The following is a 22,152-nucleotide window of genomic DNA, read 5'->3' as shown; positions in this document are numbered from 1 at the left end:
GGAAGCTCTGGCTTCTCCAGCGAATGATGCTCGCGTGGTTTCCAAGTTTTTTTCAAGAAGGTAATCTTTCCCCACTTTGGTGTCTCCTAAGTTGTGATTAGTGATGGAGGAAGTCACTTTATTGGACGAAAGATCGAAGCTCTTCTCAAGAAATATGGTGTGCAACATCGCGCTGGTCTTTTCTATGATCCGTTAACAAGTGGACAAGTTTAGATTTCAAATAGGGAGATCAAATCTATAATTGAGAAGATCGTGGATAGATTGCACAAGGATTGGTCTATAAAGTTTGATGATGCACTATCTCTATTATATAAGGCAAGACATGGGGGACACCAAAAAATAAAAAATAAAAGGAATAAAAGAAGAAAAGAAAAGAAGATAACTAACTGTTTCATTTGAATGAAAAAGGGGGGAAGTAAGACATTTAAATTGAACATTAGTTTTTTGAGAAAGAAAAAAAATATAAAAACAGTTTTTTACCCAATTAATTTTATTTTTACTTCATTTGTTATCACACATGATCGCACGCATTGCGTGCATTTAAGACTAGTGGGCATATAGGACAACCTTTAAGCCTCTTATTAGTACCACACCCTATCGTCTAATATATGAAAAGGTATGTCGCTTACCCTTCAAGCTAGAATACAGAGCATTTTTGGGCTATCAAAAGCCTAAATTATGGCTTTGACCGAGCGGGTGAACATCGAGCTTTGCAATTGAACGAGCTTGATGATAACTGTTTAGATGTTTATGAGAGTTCACGTCTCTACAAAGAGAGAACCAGGAAGTGGCACAACAAGCTAACTATGAGACGCGAATTCCATATTGGTGACTCCGTCCTCTTATTCAACTCCAGATTGAAGCTTTTTCCTGGTAAACTACGCTCTAGGTGGTCTAGATTCCAGGTTACTAAGGTCTTTCCATATGGTTCTGTGGAGGTCACTAGTGAAGCAGCCGACTCTTTTGAGGTGAATGGTAGTCGCCTCAAGCATTATGTCACCAGTGAGCCAATGCAAGGGAAGCAATTGTTTTTTCTATCCCTTCTACCAAATATCGACTGATTTCTGAGGAGTCGAGCTTATTAACTTTAAATGAACGCTTTTTCGAGGCAACTCAAATTCCTCTAACCCTCTCTTCCTTTTACTTTCCTTATTACTTCTCCCTTTGTAATTTTTCCCTGTAGATTATAAGCTAATTTACACTCGGTTCAATTTGCTTACACTAGTAGAATAATATTAAATTGCTGCGATTTTAGCAATACGCAACAATATATCGTGTAAGAAAAAACAACGCATCCCAATATCTCTCGCAATTTCCCTCCATCTCTGTCCCAAACCCTCATATCTCAATTTGTATCTCTCTATCCCCCATCTCTCAAATTCCCCTTCCCTATCGTCAATGGTCTGGGTGCACTCGTGCCTATTTCACCCTCTCTAATCTAGCCTCTCTCGCCTCGATGTCCCAATCGAGTATGCCTCTTTCGACTCCCTCGCGTCTTTCTCATTTATTGAGCTTCCCAACTGCTTTTGCCGTTGTCACTTACCCCGTCTGACATCCTCTAAATTTAGGTGAACTTTAGGCAGTGGTGAAGCAAAATTTAGGAGCTGAAGTGAGACTTATGGTGGTCAATTCAGGCAATGAAGTTACACTTATCGTGACAAAATTCAGGCGATAAAGCGACACTTGTCGTAGTGGGATTCAGGCAACGAAGCTGGAATTGGCACGACGGAATTCAGGCGATGGAGCAACACTTGTCGCGGCAGGATTCAAGCGCCGAAGCTGGAATCAACACAACGAAATTCGAGCGGTGGAGGACTTCGTTATTGTATTCTTATTTTTCCTACAATTAGGTTTTTATTTTTATTTTTATTTCTTGTAAATTAGAGGACAGGTCTAGGATTTTTTTTATTTGTCTTTGTTTCATTCTTGTTTTCTCTGATCTAGTTTTGCTGATTTTTTGCATAATCTTAGCATTTTAGTTAATTATTTGTTGGTTTTATTTAGTGTTGATTTGAGGTATTGGATTTATCTAGTGTTTTTATGGAATTAGGGGTTTTCGGATTTATGTTCTTGAGGTGTTTGATTTATGTTGTAATTTATTCTATTTATCTATCACGCGGTTAATATTATCAAGCCTTTTGCAATCTACGTTGGTTTTTTGTAATCAACTGCTAGATGAAATGATTTTAAGTAATGAGAAAAACTCCCTACTCACCTATTGATGTTGTTTTTCTAAACGACCACAATAATAGGATAATATGTTGTTACAGATAAAAACTACAACAATAGATTATTACCTTATTAATGCGCCTTGATTTGCTGCGCACAAATATCAGCCGCAATAAGCTATCTGAAAACCGCGGCAATTCATGTTCTTTCTACTAGCGTTATCTAGAACAAACAAACAAACAACAATAACAACAACAACAAAGAAAAAAAAAAGGAGAAAACACACACAATTAAAAAATATTTTCCTTATGTTGACTTAGCTAGCATTTTTTTCGCCCCTTGACTTTCTTATAGGCACCCTTGTTCTGCTTTTTGGTGGAGAATTTCGACCTACCAGAAATCCATGGACTTAGACCGTACAACAATGAGCATTTTCATTCGCCAAGATCTATGGGTGAAGGACGAATAACACAATAATGCAGCAGTAACTAACACAGTTTAGTCGTGGTCTTCACTATCCTTGTACAGTGACGTCAGGATGATAGTTGATTCCGTCTGTACGACAATTGATTTCGTGTGGTGTGACAGTTGAGTTATATTGGACGATAATTGATTCCATCTGGATGACGGTTAAGTTCGTCTGGACAACAGATGAATGACATCTGGATGCCAGGTGAGTAACGTCTGGACGACGGATGAGGACGACGGACGAATGACGTCTGGAAGACAGGCGGGTGACGCTGACGTATGGATGACGAACAAGTGATGTCTGGACAACGGATGAATGACGTCTGGATGATGGTCGAATGACAGGTGAGTGATGTCTGGACAAGCGACAAATGATGTCCGCATGACGGATCATTAACATCGTGACGGCAAGAACGTGACGTCGCGATGAAAGGTGAGTATCGTTGTGATGCCCGAAAGTCAACAATCGACGGCCAGCAACATAACCAACTCAGAAGAAATCCCCAAATACTAGGAGGTGGTTACCAATATAAAAAAAAAGTCAAAAGTTGTTCCTATATTTGTCGGATCCTTGTTCCACTCACTTGACTTTTTAAATGACTCACGGGATAAAGGATTATTTGCCAATCAAGGTCAAACAGTTGGAGAGAATCAAGGAGCCAATCAATGACATTTATAACTAATTTGTGACCTTAGTTGTATTGATTGACGCGACAGATGCAGTTGGCTGAGGAGAAGGAGTAATAGACCAGACAAAGTTGTTGCATTCGTACCTATAATCCAAGAAGCACTTACTACTACTGTAGAACGAGTCAACACAATGTATATTACTTTGAGTAGTTTACAAACAACAAGAGGACTAAGTGATGGATACAACCACTATGTCCTATATTGTAGGAGACATGTGTGTCTTTAGTTAACCTATAAAAGTTACATCATCAAAGGCCATCATCACTAGAACACCTCCCACTCCACGATCATCATAAGTGAATATATTTTCTAAACTCTTCTCTTAGTTATACAATTTAGATTAGCAAAGATGAGCATCATATAAACATCCAATGTACATGTATTAAATGTGGATTTAACATCGTCTTCATAGTGGATTGATAGATTCACAAGCCACCCGTGGTCTTTACCCATCTTCATTGGGGTTTTACGTATCATCGTTTCTTGTCTTCCCTTTCTTTATTTTTGTTACTTGAATTCTATCCTTTATTTCTCTTGTTTTATTCTAGTTTTCAATATCCCAACCAAACATTGTCCCTTAGTCAATTTTTGGCATAAACAATTTAGCGCCTACCGTGGGGCCGATGGCTAAATTTTCTATCTAAGCACATATCCGCAAAAATCTTTCCAAAGCACAAAGTCCAGTCCATCATCATATATCCTCATTTAAAGCTAATTGTCGGAGTAGTGTTTCATCATCTTCTTTGCGTCACAACCGTGTGCATGGTGATGTTATAATATGTCTTGACGTCTAGACGCCAATTGTGATATGAAAATTCAGCAAAATCACTTGGAAAATTGAAATCAGTAGCCATTGTAATTTGTGGAGAGCATGGTGACACGGATGTGTCGCCCTCAAAACATGCTTCCTTGAATTACAGCTAAAGGACACGGACGTGTCTCATAGAACATGTTCGTGTTCACCTGCTTCAGCCCATCTTCACTTCTATAGCCATCTACAACACCTCACAAGCGATTGAATATGTTTGATTAACGTGAAAAATTAACTCAAACATAACAAAACACCTCGTGAAGTAACATGGAACTAAAAAGAGCCAAAATAAATCAAGAGTTAGTCCTAAATGCTCTAAAATAAGCTAAATGAGACTTAAAAACGCATCTAAAATATGAACTATTATTGACTTATCAAATGACAAGGTGGAATTTGAATTCCACACGGCTTCAAATGCTCCTTGTTTGAGAGATACTTGTTATCATGTTGGTGTTGTTGAGAGATGAGAAGAAGAGTCACCTATGGAGAGTAGAGATGTTGATGTTTTTATCACTTGCAGTATTAAAATAAAAACCTAACAAGATTTTAATATTGCAAGTAACGGTGTCGTAGCATATACAGGTTGGACACAAGGAGGTGCAAGATTAAACACTAGTTGATTCTCGACTATGAAATAACTACACAATCCAGATATCAAGAAAAATATATAGACTAATAACTAAACTAATAACAAAAGATGATCAAAGATTAATACTATGATAATTAAACACTAAGATCGATTAAGCATCACCACTAATATGAATTGATCAAAATATAATTTACATCCCAGTTATTCAATTATAGCTTAGGCGAGATTGACATTCCCTTATGACTCAGTAATAAAGCATACTAGTTGCAAACTGAAACTAAATTGTCGGTTATTTCTCAATACCTAGAGCTCACTTTCGTGATAGCAAAAGGCCTAACTAATATTTATGTCTCCTATTTTCATGGCTTACAGATATAATTGGAAGCACTAAGAACCAATTTCAAATAATTAACAATTCTAGTTCTCACCTTTTTTCATGGGAGAATTCAAATCAATGAGATTATCGAAATCATCAAGACTCAACTTTCGTTGATGAACTTAATTAACAATAAAAATTTAGAATTAAACAAATAATCCTAATCGCAGCTCTAACTTTCATTGATAATATAAAATGTGGGCTAAATCAAGATGCAAAATTGACAACAGGAACAATCCTATGAAACCCTAAGCATATAACTCAACAACCTGGGAACTAGAGACAGATCACATGATCAATCCATACTAGGGTTTAACTCAATCCTAGCGATAAAAATACTACTCACTAATCATGGCAATAAAAACAACAAAATTAATTGAAAAAATTATTAAAATATAATAAGGAGAAGAGAAAAAAAATAAAACTTGACTAGCAATGGTTGAATAGAAGAGGAATCTGAAATCTTGGTCCAAGTCACAATCTTAAAACTCCAAAATAAGAATAGGAAATAAACTAGGGAAAAACTAGAGAGGAAAATCTAAAAATAAAAGAATGCGTACTTTTAAGAATGAATGATAGATATCCTAACCTAATTAGAAATACTCTAACCTAAAATTGTATCTCCTAATACTAGTAATAGGAAACTAGTTTACGAGATAAGGAAAACCTATTAAATCATCATAGCAAAACAGGTTCAACTTGCAAAGCCTATATTTCCTATAATATAACTTACATTGGGTCGTGAAACCTATTATTAGAGAGCTCTTCAAACCTACTTTTTAATGGCGCTAGAATCATCAAATTATCATTATGGAGTTAGAAGTTACGAATAAAAGAGTAGCCATGGCTCAATTTCTAGAATTCTTTCATTGAGTTCCAACTCCAATTTAGCTCCAAATTACACTCAAAGATATCCAAAACGATCCTTATTAACGTAGATTTCTTTTAATTGCTTCTACTTACTCAATTTTGTCCAATAATACTCCAATTATGTCCTCAATACTTGAAATTCATCAAACAATACCAAACACACACAAAAGGAGTAATATCTCGCAAATTATGTAATAGTATGCAATTATGATCTATAATGCACCAAAATACTCCGAAAATGCAACCTAACTGTACCTAAAATCTATATAAAAATATGAAACATCAGAATTAGAGTTAGGTTTTGATTAATTTATATTAGTGGAGATGCTCAATTTCAGTGTTTTGATCATCATAGTTATTATCGTTGGTCATATTTTGTTACTAGTTTGCTTTTTGTTTTTTAAGACCAACTTGAATTTAACATTATGTAGCTATTTTATAATCTATAATCAATTAGTATTTTGATTATTCAACTTTCTCAATTCAAATCATTTGTGCTACAACATCATTCACTTGTTATATTATAATAAAATTCTAACATATATCTCCTCCAATGTGGGTGGGACGAAGAATGTGAATGAGATTTTTAGGCTGGTACAGGGTGGAGGGATCATCCTCCGTACCTGCCCCACTGAAACCTAAACTCATTAGTAGAGAAATTAAGGAGTGACCTCATTGTTTATAGCTTAAACAAGTAGTGTTTGAAAATAGCTAATAGGAAAAACCGACTAGAACTCAACTCTCTCAATTTCTTAGTTTGTTACTCGTTGATCAAACACTTTTAGATTAAGGAGAAAATAAGGGGATCATTACCACCAAGTAGGAAAATTGGAAGGATTTGATCTTGTGAGATTAAGGTAACAAGGTCAATCTCCAACCAACTACACCAAACAAGCTTGGTATCACTTGTAGAGCTACTAGTCTACTAAATATTGCCTTAAAGTACAATTTCAATAAGTTTTACTATTTCAAGAGTTATTGGGTGCTGAATACCTATTTCAAACACCTAATTTGACAACTATACCTAACTTCTAGTCTATAACTAATAACTAATTCCATGAGTATAAGCTTGCTCCTACAACTAAATACTACCACTACAACTAATTTGGCTTGATAGACCCACAAAAGTTTAAGTGGTTTCACATATTAAGAAGCCATTTAGGATTTTTTGGCCACGGTGATGGCATGTCGCGTGGGTGTTAAACCTACTAGACCAGATGATATTGACTAATGAATATGATGAATAATTAGGTCCAAAATGGTCCAACTTGAATGATTTCATGTAAGTTTATAACTGGTCTCCTCTTACACTGTTTGAAATTGATTAAGCTAAGTATCAATTACACGAAAACAAAAAGAAGCATAAGCGCAAAAAGTTACCTTTTTAAATTAGCTTATAACATTTTCACATGTTTGATAAATCAAAGCAATATTCCAATGGTAGATTATAAGAGTGAGCAAACCGGATACCCGATCAAAAAAGCTAGAACTAGACCCAGACTCAACCAGTTTTGAGATTTCGGAACCAATGACCAACTAAATCGGGTACAAATTTTTCAAAACTAGTCCAAAATGGTGGGAACTTGTTCCATAACCGGTTACCAACTCGCATAGGCTTTTGATTTTATAAATTAATTTTCGGTTTATTCACCGAATACCCCTCAGATTTCATGAAATGCAGCAGGTACCCATCTTGTTTAAAAAATGCACCAGATTCTCTTGTGATTCAGATTAAATCCACCAAATACCCTTAATGACTAACAACGTCAAGTTTTCGTTAGTTATCAAAGGCAAATCAACCTAATTATTCCAAATAACCTATAATTAACTAAATTAATGCTAATTATCCTTATTTATTCTAGTTAAACCCCTATTAATCTTAGTTAATTAAATCCATCACCCCAGCCACCCCCGCCCACCCATCACACCAACCTCCGAAACCACCCCCTTACCCACCCCCCAAAACGATCCCTTACCACCTTAACCCCTAAAACTACTCCAACCCCTAAAACTACCCTTTCCTCTTCCCCAACCGTGACTCATCCCGCCCAAAAACACCTTCCCCTTCCCCAACACATGATTTACCCTGCCACAAAACACCTTCCCCTTTCCAAACCCTAACCTACCTTACCACAAAAAACATAATATTAGAACAAGAGCAAGACTGGAACTAATTTAGTAATGATGAATCTATTCCACCAAACTAGCTGAAAGTTCATAAGCATCCTTCATCTTTGCCTTCCTAGTTCTACTAGAGATGGAAGCTAAGACACTAGAGTGAAGCTCGAAGATAGTGTCAAATATTCACTTGAAACAATCCAATTTATATGAATTAAAACCTAATGAATTCCTGTAATGCACAACAAAAATATGAATTTCAAGTAGAAATGAGAACAAAAGGAAAAGGGCATAAAAAGAAAAGGAAGGCAAAGAAAAAAAAAGATGAAACCTAATTAAAGATTGAAATCGTAGGAAGTAATTTCTTTGCCATATCATTCATTAGGTTAACAATATATACAATGTAATTAGGATCTAAGCTATCCTAAAATATCTCAACTAATCTTTGACCGGTATACATTGGATACAATACAATACATACTAAAACACCCCGAAAATGAAAGCGGGAGGTTGACGCACACCAAGATTAGCTCTAAACTCATCCAAAAAAAATAGGGGAAGCTCTTTAGTGAAAATATCAGCAATTTGGTAGCAGGAGGGAACTTGGAGAACGCGAACTTCATCTCGAGCAATTTTCTCGCCTACGAAGTGGATATCCATTTCAACTCGTTTTGTTTTCTAATGATGCACGGGATTACCAGAAAGATTAATCGCACTTACATTGTCGCAATATACTAATGTAGCTTTGTAAACTGGTAATGAAGTTCAAGCAATAAGTTTCGGAGCCAACACGTTTCAACTACTACATTTGTAACACCACTGTATTCGGCCTAACACTGGAACAGGATAAAGTAGGTTGGCGTTAGAGGACCAGGACACTAATTATCACTAAGGAAAATACGATACACAGAGGTTGAACAATGAGTAACAAGACGTCCAACCAAATCAACATTAGTATAAAAGATAAGAGAGGTTGAGACACATTTATAAAGATGGAGTCCACAGTTGAAAGTTCCCTGAACACAATGAATAATGCTTTTCAATGCGGTCATATGAGCGTCCCGGGGATCATGCATATAGATACAAATTTGCTGAACTGCATAGGAGATGTTAGGACGAGTGAAAATGAGATATTATAATGCACCTGCAAAACTACGATATGTACTCGGATCCATATAGGGATCACTCATGTCAGCACCTAACTTGGATTTGGTGTCATCTGGAGTGTGAGTAGGTTTACATGAATACATCCCAACGCGATCAATGATCTTAAATACATATTTTTCCAGCAAAAAAAACAACCACTAGAGTGTCGGGTAACACCGATACCCAAGAAATAACTGAGAAGATCCAAATCTTCCATGGGAAAATTTAGATCCAAGTAGAGACATAACCTTCCGGCGAAGAGCTATATAAGATGTATTGAGAATAATATTATCCATATAGAGTAAAACATAAGTAATGTCACTAGCATGATGATAAATAAATAGAGAGTGATCAGATTGACCGTGGATGAAACCAATAAAGGAAACATAGTTAGAAAATCGTTGATAGCAAGCCCGGGGAGCTTGTTTATGGCAATAGAGATATTTTTGGAGGAAGCAAACATAGTCTGGATGGTCAGGGTCACATAATCCCATAGGCTGATGCATAAAGATAGTCACATGAAGACGACCATGTAAGAAGGCATTATTAACATTCATCTGATGAATGGGACAATCTTTAGATTAAGTAAGACTGAGTACAGTATGGATGGTAGCTGGTTTAACCACAGGATTAAAAGTTTCATCAAAATCCACACCAACAAGATGAGGGAGGGGAAATCTAGGCTGGGAAAATATGAGACAACAGCACGCTAGGAAGGAGGGGAAGATTAGGCAGAAGGAGTTGTGTTGGGTCTAGCAACAGGGAAACACAGAGCATGGGGAGCAGTCATAGTTGGGATGGGCTGGGGAGGCGAGATATCACCAGGAGAAGAGAGTGGAGAGTGAAGTGGACTAGATTAACTTAGGGAAATTAGGCTTCGTGTTTGGTGTGGACGGGGAGGATAGAATGTGCTAGATAGCAATTTGTGATAAACTTGCATCCAAGAAATGATATGTTGAAGTAGTACGAGTATGAATTTTAGAGAACGGAAAGGTAGATTCATCAAATACCATATGGAGAGAAATGATAATTTTGTTGTTTGAGAAATCATAGCACTTATAGCCACGGTGATTAGAAGGGTATCGTAAGAAAACACAAGGAGTGGAACGAGGTCAAAGTTTGTTGATTGTAGTGGAGGAAAATAGAGGATAACACAAACAACCAAATAGGCGAAGACGAGAGTAAGAAGGAGTTTTTTGATATAAGAGTTGAGTAGGAGATTGATTTTGTCGAGTCTTGCTGGAAAGAATATTGTGTAAGTAAGTTTCGATTTTGAGGGTGATGCCAGAAGGAAGGAAGGATGGAGGCATGATTAAGTAAGGTGCGGGTGAAATTGTTAATGATATTTTTCATTATGCTTTGCCATTTTGAGGAGAGGTGTGAGGACAAGAGAGGCAAAAATCCATACCAAACTTAGCACAAAAGGTGGTGAAAGAAGAGTTGTCATATTCCGGACCATTATCACATTGCAAGCATTTTATAGAGCAACCACATTGAAGATAAGTCTTAATGTAGCTAATCGCTTGGGCAGGATAAATGGGCTTCTTGGAGTCAGGCATGGTGGTCGAGAGCAGCGGAAGGTATAGAAAGGAAGAAGAGGACGACATAGAGAGAAAAGAAGAAACCCTAACCTAGATGATATCATGTAGGAAGTAATTCCCTTGTCATATAATTCATTATATATATATATATATATATATATATATATATATATATATATATATATATCCAACATAATTAGGATCTAAGCTATCCTAACATATCTCAACTAATCTTTGACCAATATACATTGGATACAATATAATACTTAATACAATATATACTAATAGAAACCAAAGGAGGAGACCAAAACCACAAAATAAGGAAATTGAAGGAGAAATAAATCAATCTTAATAATTATACAACTTGAACCGAATTAAAAACCAAAAAACCCTAAAAGATTAACAAATACTCCATATTAAAGAAGAAGACAAGTGAAACCACAAAGAAGTAATATGAATGAGGAAATACAAAAATAGATATGAACAAATTACATAGGGCACATAGATTGTGTAAAGGGAGGCGCCAAAATAGAGAGGAGAAAGGAGAAGGTGGTATGGTGTAGTGGTTAGTTCAAAGGAGATAGAGGAGGAATGAGAAGGTGGTGGGTGGTGTAGGGCGGTGAGTGCGGAGGGGTAAGAGGAGGAAAGAGAAGGTGGTGAGTGATGACTGATGCAAGGGTGTTGTGGGGGTGGGTCACCCAAAATAGAAGAGAGAATGGGTAGCTTGGGTAAAACAAAGTAAGAGGAATTAGTTTTATAAACCTAATGGAAATTTGAGATAGGTAGCTTGGGTAAAACAAAGAAAGGGGAATTAGTTTTATAAACCTAATGGAAATATGATGCCATTAGTAATTAAGGTGTGTTGTGCATTTTAGGAGAATCTAAAGCACAAGGACATCAGGTGCATTTCTAAAATAAGAAGGATACCTCATACATTTCGTAAAACCTCAGGGGTACCTTGGGAAAAAAATCAATTAATTTTCCCTTTATTTAGCCTAAAAAATCTTAATTTAGCTAGTCTTTATAAATTCTTGTTTATTAAGAGCTTCAATTTGAGAGAACATGTTTTTATTATTTATGGACTTGAGCTGTTGGCATTTTATTAAAAGTGCGCGAAGTATTATTTCCTATGAAATCTTTACCATATATCCCCACACAAATTTTTTATATTCACCATATATCCTCGAACTTTTCAAGATTCACCATACACCCCTCAATTTTTTCGAATTCACCATATGTCCTGAATGACAAATGGTCATCAATGTAATACCCAATATATTTTAGTATTTGTTTAAACAATTAAATATTTATTTTATATTTATTTTCTAAAATAAATATTTTAAGCAAAGGGTATTTTAGTATTTTCACTGTTTATTTTGGCTTGAATATGGCGCCAACATTGGATTTGCTAATCTTTTGGTATTAAATCCTAGTCAGAAAATTTCAGAAAACCAAAAAAACGATTTTTTTTTTTTGCCATATTTTCCTATGGGACTCTATAGTGATTGGAGGGAGTTTTGTTTTCATATAACTTCCAAATTTATGATGGAGGTTACAAATCTTGGTTTAATCTCTTCATTTATGGTAAAGGTTACAAACTATTTAGTTTTGGAAGTTAAGTACTACATATTCTACTCGTATAAATACCCCATACCTTAATCCATCTTTTCCACACAAAACTTTGGAGAATCCACACTCTCTTACTTCATTCTTCCATCTCTTCTTACTAGAATTTTTTGTGCGCGATGTGTGCTTGAATTTTTTTCAAGATAGAAATTCGATTCTTTTCGACTTATGTAAAAGTCTGAATTTGAACATTAAACATACAAATTATAATTGTTTTTAGTTAAAAAATTTAATTGGTTTAGTCTCTGTCACTTAAGTCTCTCACCAGTCTTTTTTTTTTACTTTTCAAAGTTAAATTCTATGAAAAAAATAAAATTTTTATTAAATTTATCTATGATTTCTAATATTATAATTTTTTAGTTGATTTTTGAATTAAGTACATTACTTCATATATTGTGAGAAAGTCGACACTTGAATTTCAAGTTAAATTTTTGTGAGTATGTATTGACGTTGTAGTGTATTGGTTGTAAGTTAATTTTTTGGTTATTGTAAAGTTTACTCATTTGAGTGATTTATATAATGTAAATCATGCAATTTTATGATTTTAGTTGAATTGTGAGTGATTGTTATAATTTTATTTTCAGTATTTTTATTTGAATCTCCCTTTGGTTTGTAAGTGAATTTGTAATTTAGAAAGGAAAAGGGGTAAAATAGTCTCTTTATTCGGGGACACCATAGCTCCCCCCTTCCCTTATATAATAGAGATAATAGAGATGATGATTTTCAAGAACAATGATTTGTAAGTGAATTTTGTCAATGTTTTGTATGTATTGACGTCCTAGTATATTAGTTTTAGTTTGTAAGTAAAATATTTTGTTTTTGTAAAGTTTCCCGATCATTTTCGTGATTTTCGTGATTTTTTGTGATTTTCTCAATTCTATGAGTCATTTGTAAGTAACCTGATATAAGTGATTTTTGAGTGATGTTGAAATTTATTTTCCGGTGGCTTTGTTAGAACCCCCATTTAGTATTGACATTCCTTTTGTAATTTAGAAATGGAAGGAGGGTAAAATAGATATTTCAAAAGAGGACACCATTGCTCCCCCTTCCCTTATGTAATAGAGATCTATTCTAGTTTTATATTTCTTATTAAAGTTCTAATTTTCTTTGGTTAAGAAAAATATTTCATATTCCTTACTCAAAAATATTATGCTCATGATAGGTCATTCATGTTTAAATTCATGATTAAGTTCATGTGAATAATTACTTATTGGTTGGTTAAGAAAGCTCAAGATAAGAATAAGTGGAGATACTAGTATACTTTTGTGCAAGATCAAGGTACGTTATGTAGCTAGATCTTTTAAATGTGGTTTTATGTGATAAAGTTGTTTATTGATTTAATGGTTGGATTGGTTTAGAAATTTGGTTTAAAATTGTTACAATATTTTATTGCTCACTCTTGAAAGTGAAAAGAAGTAATGATTTTATCAATCATTTTCTATAAATATTTTGTTACCCTTTTTGGAAAATTAAATTATTTTTACAAGGAAAGGTTGATTGGTTTTGTTGAACTTTGAATATTAAAAAGTTGTTTATGAGAAAAGGAGGTTTATTAATAACTTACAAGTCATATTTTATTATTATTTCGCTTGATTAACATCTAGAGTTTCAAAGTCCACTTGTTGGCAATTATAGTTACCCCTTGATATAGCTCCGTGATGGGATGACTAGCTTGGGGGTGTGCACACTTAGCAAAATAGAAGGGGAGATAAGAAGAGGAATTGTTTTCAGGATTATTTTTAATCCAAGTTGTTTGGAAAAAGTTTTCTCTTAAAAGGTTATTCTTGAATTATTATCCAAGTGTTTGGAAAGAGTTTGTTCTTAAAAGGTTTTCTTGAATTATTATTCAAGTGTTTGGAAAGAGTTTGTTCTTAAAAGTTATTCTTGAATTATTATTAAGTGTTTGAAAATAGTTTATTCTTAAAGAGTTATTCTTGAATATTGGTAGGAGTTTTCGAAATGAAAAAAATGTTGCGAACTAACAAATGTGTTACTTATCTAGTACATTTCGTACTCAGTTTTATACTGACGCGTATTTTCTTTTTCCTATTTGGCTTTGCCCTGTTTACCTTTTTGGTAAGCAATTTGCAGGTAAATTTTGGATGTGCATGGGAGCATACTAGGAAGGGGATCTTCACCTAGATTAGGATGTTTTATTTATATTGAGTTATTGAGAACAATATTTACTTTTATTAATAAAGTATTATTATTTTTGGTTAAAGTCTTCCGCTGCAAGTTAGTTTGATAGTTAATAGTTGGTTGCCGAAAGCGTGTTAGTAACGTGGCAGTAATACTCCCCAGTTACTCAAATATTGTTTACTAAATTATTAATTTGGAGGTGTTATAATCAACGTTTTTAGTCATTAACCCATAATTCTATTATCAAACCCTGATTAACCCCTTTTTTGAGGCATTAATCTTAATCAACCATCATCAAAACACCACCAATGACCCCTTTACTCACCCTTTCTCATAACTCTCTTCATTCTTCTTTAGCCTTAGATGTTGTTCCAATGCTAATTTGATAGGATAAATGAGTGATATAGAGATTAATTAAGGTTTAGTAATTGAGTTAGGGGTTAGTAATAAAAATTTGTGATAGTAGTTAATCATTAAAGGCATATGGTGATCAAATATCAACAAATTGAGGGGATATAGTGACTTTTGAAAACATCGAGGGTATATGGTGAATAAAAAAATTTGTCGGGGTATATGGTGAAAATCCGTGTTTCCTAAGATTTATAATTGGTCAATTAGTTGAAAAAACACCAAGGACTCTTGGGTCCAATGGTATGACTTCCTATCTCCAACATGGGAAACCAAGGTTCAAATCTTGGTATTAGAAGCAAAATATCAACATTGTTGTTGGGAGGGGGGGGGGAGGTTTGGGGCTTGTTGGGCCTCTAGGTGAGTGGTCTTGTGAGAGGGTAGCCCAGAGAAATTTCATCTTACCACGGGTTCTCGAAAGGGGGCCTAAAACAAAAGTTGAAACATATTAATTTCACTTCCGGATACTCGATTCCCATCCCAGTTCACTAGATACTCAGTGGAAACGGGTACCTAGAGGATATTGGATCCAAAAATTCGAGACTCGCAAATTGAAATTGGTTAAATCGGGTTTCATTTTTAGACCTAGACCCGAGTTCAATGGAACCAGTTTTCATCGGGATCCGACAAAACCTGACCAGTTCTCGGTCTGGGACCGGGTATACAATTTTTTTGCTCACCCTTAGGCAAAAGTCTAATATTGAGATATGTACGGCTAAAAAAAGGTACTAGCAAAAAAAAAAAAGGCCCAATGAGCAATGGAATAATATGCAAAAAGAGATGCTCTTCTACAAAATAGTCACCCTTTTTCCAGATTTATGCCTTTGCGTAGAACCACAGCGAACAATTCTCATTCAAACTTTCAGGCCTAATTCCATTAATACCCCCAATGAATATCAGGAAATATAATCTTATGTACTATGATACATTCTCTTGTACTAGTACTATAGTTTAAACATCATACCGATAATTCAAGGGCCTAAATGGTAAAATTTGATGCTTCAAAAGCTAGAAAGAGGTAGTGCCATGCGACCTTAGAGTATCTTTGTTCTTTGCTTAAACTTTATGTTGAGCCATCTTATTCCTTCTATATATATATATTAATATTCCGCGTTGCAAGGAAGTTTTTAAGTGTAAGAAAAAAAAAGGAGAGAAAAAAAAAAAGAGGAGAGAATTGAAAGAAAAATGGAAGAGTATGAAGGTGTAGGAAGAGCATTTGTAGATCATTACTACCATTTATTTGACAACGAACGTCCTTCTCTTATTACACTTTATCATCCAGCTTCATTGCTCAATTTTGAAGGCCAAAAATTTCAAGGGATAGAGGAGATTTCTAGTAAGCTTAATGGTTTGCCGTTTGATCAATGTCGTCATGCAATCAGCACCATTGATTCTCAACCTTCGTCCATCAATGGAGGTATTGTTGTCTTTGTAAGTGGTAGCTTACAATTGACGGGGGAGGAGCATCAGCTAAGATTCAGCCAGGTCTGACATGAACAGTTCTTGTATCCGCTTTTTGTTTTGTTTTGTTTTGATCTGTCTTAGATTATTTTTTTTTGTTGGTGTTGGAGAGCGATCGACTAAGCTTAGTGATGTATGTAGATGAGATGCGATCCCTAGTTTTAATTATCATCTTTACGAAAATTTACCAACTAATGACATCTAGTCATCCACGTATGTTTGAAATAATTAAGTTGATCAAAGTTTATTAAAAAAGGAAACATTAAAAGACCTATTAAGGGCTTGTTTTCTTCGGCATAACACAGCTAAACTGAAATGAATTGAATTAAACTAAATTGAATTAAATTAAATGTAATAAATATATAAAATAATATTTAAATAATAATAATATGAATATTAAATAATAATTATAATGATAAGTAATAATAATAAATAATAATAATAGTATTTTGAATATTTTTAAAAGATAGTTATGAATAAATAATATTAATAATCATAAATTAATAATAATAATAATTAATGATAATAATGATAATTAATAATTATTATTTTATATTATTTGTATTAATATATTAATACTTGATGATGATGATATGATAACAATAATATATAAGAAGTAAACTAATATTACTATTTTAATAATTAGATTTAATAATATAATAATACTCCATCCGTATCCTAAAGATCTTTCCTCTTTCCGTTTAAGTGCGTTTCCAAAAGATTTTCCCTCTTCTACTTTATTCCTTATTTGGAATTTTTTCCCCCTTTTCCCCTCTCATGTCCCTATCATATGGTCCATCATTACATTATTAATTCAATTTTATTCTCTTTCTCTCTCCTACTTTAACCCCTTTTTATTTGTTTATTTATCTTAATCTTTTTCTCTCTCCTACTTTACCCACCACATACCCCACACAAATAGTTCCTCCTTGATATCTATAGGAATAGTATCAAGGAAGATCTTTAGGAAACGGAGGTAGTATTTAGTAATAAAAATAATGATTGTGTCGGACCGTGCAAAATAATTAATAATAATAATAATAATAATAATAATAATAATAATAATAATAATAATAATAATAATAATAATAATAAGAGTAATTAGTAAAATAAATTAGACCAATATAATAATAATATTTAATAAAATGATTATAAAAGAATGAAGTTGAGCTGAACTGAACTGAGTTGAGCTGAATTGAAAATAAATTGGGAAGAACAGACCCTAAAATAGCTATTTTATTGAGAAGTACCTAATAAAAACTTGTTTGTTTAAAAAAACCTATTTATTACTTAAGACCACATCAACGTTTTCGACTAAATGATCAATTTTATGGCATTAATTTCTTCCCCTTTCTTTCTCATTAAATAAGACCAACCTATTTTTTTTTTCTCTCTCCTAATTCCTTAACACTACCAAGTCTTTCCTCTTGCTTACCAATTTGAAGAGATTAGGATAGAAAAAAACAAAGAGATTATTGGTTCGATTAAATAAGAAAGGGAGGAAAAGAAAAGGCAATATTTAAAAATTGACTTTATTTTTTGTTGAAAAATATTAAGGTGGTCTTAATAACCAAGGAAAGTATCATAATATTTTTTTTAATAATTTTTTTATTAGGTCTTTCCAACAAAATATCTTAATAGAATTTTCCCAATAAAAGTTTTAAAAACACTTAAAACAATGATTTGTGTAGAAAATCCTTAACACTACCGTCTGACGAGGCAGAGTAATCCGGCAAGGCGGCGAACCCAACAAAGTACTCGTAAGAAAAAAAAATCGCCGAATATCCGAATCACAGTCGAATAAAAATTCCCAAAACCCTTACTTATGTTCTTAATTTCATAAATATCTTAATAACTTCACTTGATTCAGACTAAATCGTATGAGTATTGCATTATACAAATCAAATTATCTCCTATTTAAATTGTAGAAAAGAATTCTTGTTGCCATAAGGAAGGTTAATAGCTATTTTTTTGGGAAAATATGAAAATTTTCAGGAGTTTAATGGAGGTTGGAGAAATTTTTGGGAATTAAAAGACGAATTTAATTTGCTTGGAAAAGAGTGGGAGTAGAAGAATTGAATTAAGAACAGCTGAAGAAGACGATGAGTCGCATTTACTGTTTCAGTTTTTGAGAGAGCGTTAAGTGTTGATTGTTCAGATTTTGTTTTAAATTTTTTGGAGATTGGGCCCCTTAGAGGCTTGGGCCCTTGGCCAGCGCCCCTCCAAACATCCCTCAGGACCGGGCCTGACATTTGGGGATGAGGAAGGGTTAAAAGAGTTCCTTTGGCTGATTCCTGATAATTAAATAGGCCTGATAATTATCACGTTTCTCTTAAAACAGAAATAAACCCTCCTCAATTTCATCTTAAAGATGTTCCAATAATTTTGGAGAAAATCTTACTAGGATGATAACCTTTTTTTTTCTAAGGTAATATATTCACACCAAAAATCATTTACAACCTATTCTTCCTCTTAGTTGGACAAACCAACTAGTTGGACCTCCCAAGATTAAGAGAAAGACAACAAGACTATACATTTGTATAACACAAAGTATCTAACCAAGAGGTCCAAGACTTGTCCGTAACTGAAATTTTCCTAAGACACATCAACTGCAGTCTGCTAGTAGCTATCAGCTTAATCTTGTCAAATATTCTCTCAGGCTGCCACACCATCTTGTTCCATATTGCTTCATTCCTCGCCCACCATATGTAATACACAAGGCAGTTGATAACAGCTCCCAAATATTCTATCTGAATCTGGTTCTTTTACTGTGATCAATAAACATAATCAGCCTTTCATAACCTTCATCAGTATACTTAATGCTGAGCCAAGATTTTACTTTCCTTAGGATCTGCACTGCATAGTTACATCTGTAAAACAAATGGTCATGTGTTTCAAAACCATTCTCACATAACTGGCCTTGAGCATCATTTCACGCACCAACCTGCAGCTGAAATTGGTATTCAATATTTAAGCTAATATTTATGTTATTTATAGCCTTCAAAGAAAAGAAAAAATTATTGTCACATAAATATGCCAAAGGCATACTTATTAGCTAGGTGCAACTAGAGGTGTGCTTCAATTTTTTCTGGCTGACGATATTGTAAGAATGAATGTAGAAGGTGTTGCTTCACCTAAGAGGATATATTTTCATCCAAAGATTCCATTATTTGTCATCGAGATGTGGACTTTTCTGAAATTTTTCGTTAGATGAAAGTGCAATTTTAACATCATGTCAGTAATATGATGGTACTTTTGGGAATTTATCTGATGAAAAGTCGGGGTAATAATATAAGAACAATTGATCTTATGCAACAACTAAACAATCTCTAAATCTACTTTACTTGGAAATGCAGAATGATATACCATGCATGTTTTTTAGGTGCTAGGTACTAATAATCTATTTTGGGTGTGTATGTATTTTGGCACAGATGTTTCATTTGATTCCAACGGGGCAAGGCAGCTACGCTGTGCAAAATGACATATTCCGGCTTAATTACTGTTGATTTTGCTTCTACTTCTATGTCCTGCCAGGAATATCCCATGGTTGTAAACTTGTAATTGCAAACATTGTGGAATTGATGGACAAAATCCAATTAAAGTTTTTATATGAAGTATTTTTCTAGTACATGATTTGTCTCACCGAGTCAGCTGTTTTCCAAGCATGATATGAAAACTAATTTATATTAAATTTTAGACAAAATTCGCCTTAACATCACAACCGATGACACGGGTGCACCCAACAATACCAACTTTTACTAGTAGTCAAAAGACCAACTAATGGCCTTGGTGTAGCGAGTGTCATAGATGACGCTGAAACTAACTTTTCCCGACACATGTTCACGTGACTTAGGTTCTAATTAAGGAAAAATAGGATAAATGAAAGAAAAAGGGGAAAATCGAAAAGAAATAAAATTATCACGGATTCCACGCCGCCGGCGAGAAAAGTGAGTTTTCCGGTGTCATCTTTGACACTTGCTGCACCCAAGCTAACATTTTGTGGTGTTTTGGCTACTAGTCAATTTGTTGGTGTTGGGTCCACCCACGCTGTAGTTTGTGGTGTTAAGTCTAATTTTACCTAAATTTTATTACTCTGATAATCTAGTTTGTGCATAATTTAGGCCATGCCTTCTTCAACCTAATGAAACCAGTTCTAAGTAGCATGTAATTGAATAAGCACAAATTAGATTGTAACTAATCAAATGCATATTTGATAAGTAAATATGTAAATCTGCATAGGACGAAAAATATTAATGGACCTAAATTTATTTATCTTAATAGTAGGAAGTGTTGGACCATGTATATGTTTTATGTTGTGTTATATTTGGGTTGGGCCTACTCATATATATTTTGTATTCTTAGCCCAACCAGTTTTTAGTTTTGTATGGCATTAGGGTTGTATATTTGGATGTAGCTTCTGCTTTGGCAATACACGAGACACGAATTAACTTGGCCTCTACCTACATCATCATCATCGACCTTAATACCTTGGCATGGTATCAGAGCCAGAATATTCCCCGGCGCACTTGTGAACCTCATTGTCTGAGCCGACGATTTGAACATCACCCACGTGAAGTGCGATAGATCGAATAAAGCAATGGAACGTGAACCTGACTTCTCCTTATTACTTGGGCTCCAGTGATCAACCAGGAAATATGATCACACAGGTCACCTTCACTAGCGGCAACTATGTGGCGTAGGCTCGAGCCATGACTTTCTCGTCACGAGCGCAACGCAAATATGGGTTCGCTGAGGGAACGACCCCGAAAACCCACTAATCTGATAGCTGTCCTTGATTGGGACATCGTATATTCGATGATTTTATGTTGGATTTTGCGGAATATGGACATAAAGATTGCGGGGACGGTCCCGATGCATAAGAATACTCGTCACTTATAAGTGTATATTGAGAGGTGGTTTTACGTAGAAAATGGACCACGCATCCAACAGATAAAGACGAGATATCAGACTGTAAACAGGTAGGTTCGATGAGTGTCGATGAGTATTACTCGAAGCTCATGGGATATTACGATGAGTTGACTCGTTAGAAGCCCTTACCTTCATGCGAGTGCCACAAGTGTGACTCTGGTCTGGTTTCGAAGCTGGCCAGAGATAGGGAAAAGGAGATCTTCCACCAGTTTCTCATTGGCCTTGACAACATGGCTTATCGGGCTCTGCGCACCAATTTGTTGTCCCAGCAGCCCCTACATGACATTAATAGAGCCTATCAGACGTTGATACAAGAGAAGCAGTCTCGGGCATTTCTCGTGATAGAGGGGTAAGTGATGTTCATGCTTTTCATTTTAATTCTGACCGAGACAAGAGTCGCTTCACACGTATTAATAAATCAAAGCTCATTTGTACTCATTGTAAACGAAAGGGACATGAGGAGCGCTTGCATGCGCATAATTCGGGGCGCCTCGACAGGCCTCCTAGCAAAGGGTCTACTGCCGTGTCTCACACATCTGGTGGTAGTGTTGCTGGGGCAGCAGGTGATAGTGGTAGTGCTGCTGGGGCAACGCGTAATGCAGGGGGGTGCATGCCCATGTGGTGGCTGATGGTGTGTTTGGGTCGAGGGAAGGAGGAGGGACTCCTCTCGCGAGTCTTACACAAGAGCAAATTCAAGCTCTAATGACCTTGGTTAACTCCGAGCACAAGTCTGGTGATCATATGGGAGGTATGGAGTGGATTATTGACACCGGTGCATCTCATCATATAATTGGCAATCTTATCTGTATTA

General features: G+C 34.9%; 1 protein-coding gene across 1 annotated transcript; it reads left to right on the top strand.

The window, feature by feature from the left end:
• Positions 1 to 16,078: 16,078 nt before the first annotated feature.
• LOC104882815 (nuclear transport factor 2A) lies at positions 16,079 to 20,040 on the top strand. The gene is made up of 2 exons (XM_010667215.4): positions 16,079 to 16,436; positions 19,844 to 20,040. Exons 1-2 carry the CDS (start codon positions 16,137 to 16,139, stop codon positions 19,916 to 19,918), a joined length of 375 nt encoding a protein of 124 aa, XP_010665517.1. The 5' UTR covers positions 16,079 to 16,136; the 3' UTR covers positions 19,919 to 20,040.
• The last annotated feature ends 2,112 nt before the right edge of the window (positions 20,041 to 22,152 follow it).

Source organism: Beta vulgaris, chromosome 8 (genome assembly GCF_026745355.1).
Source record: "Beta vulgaris subsp. vulgaris cultivar EL10 chromosome 8, EL10.2, whole genome shotgun sequence".
NCBI classification, from domain to species: Eukaryota; Viridiplantae; Streptophyta; class Magnoliopsida; order Caryophyllales; family Amaranthaceae; genus Beta; species Beta vulgaris.
Note: the sequence above shows the minus strand (reverse complement) of the source record. Positions and strands in the feature narration are given on the sequence as shown.

Excerpts from the sequence above, each read along its gene's own strand:
- LOC104882815 (XM_010667215.4), top strand. The coding sequence starts at position 16,137 with ATGGAAGAGTATGAAGGTGTAGGAAGAGCATTTGTAGATCATTACTAC. Across the intron at positions 16,437-19,843 it reads ATCAGCTAAGATTCAGCCAG|ATGTTTCATTTGATTCCAAC; the intron begins GTCTGACATGAA and ends ATTTTGGCACAG.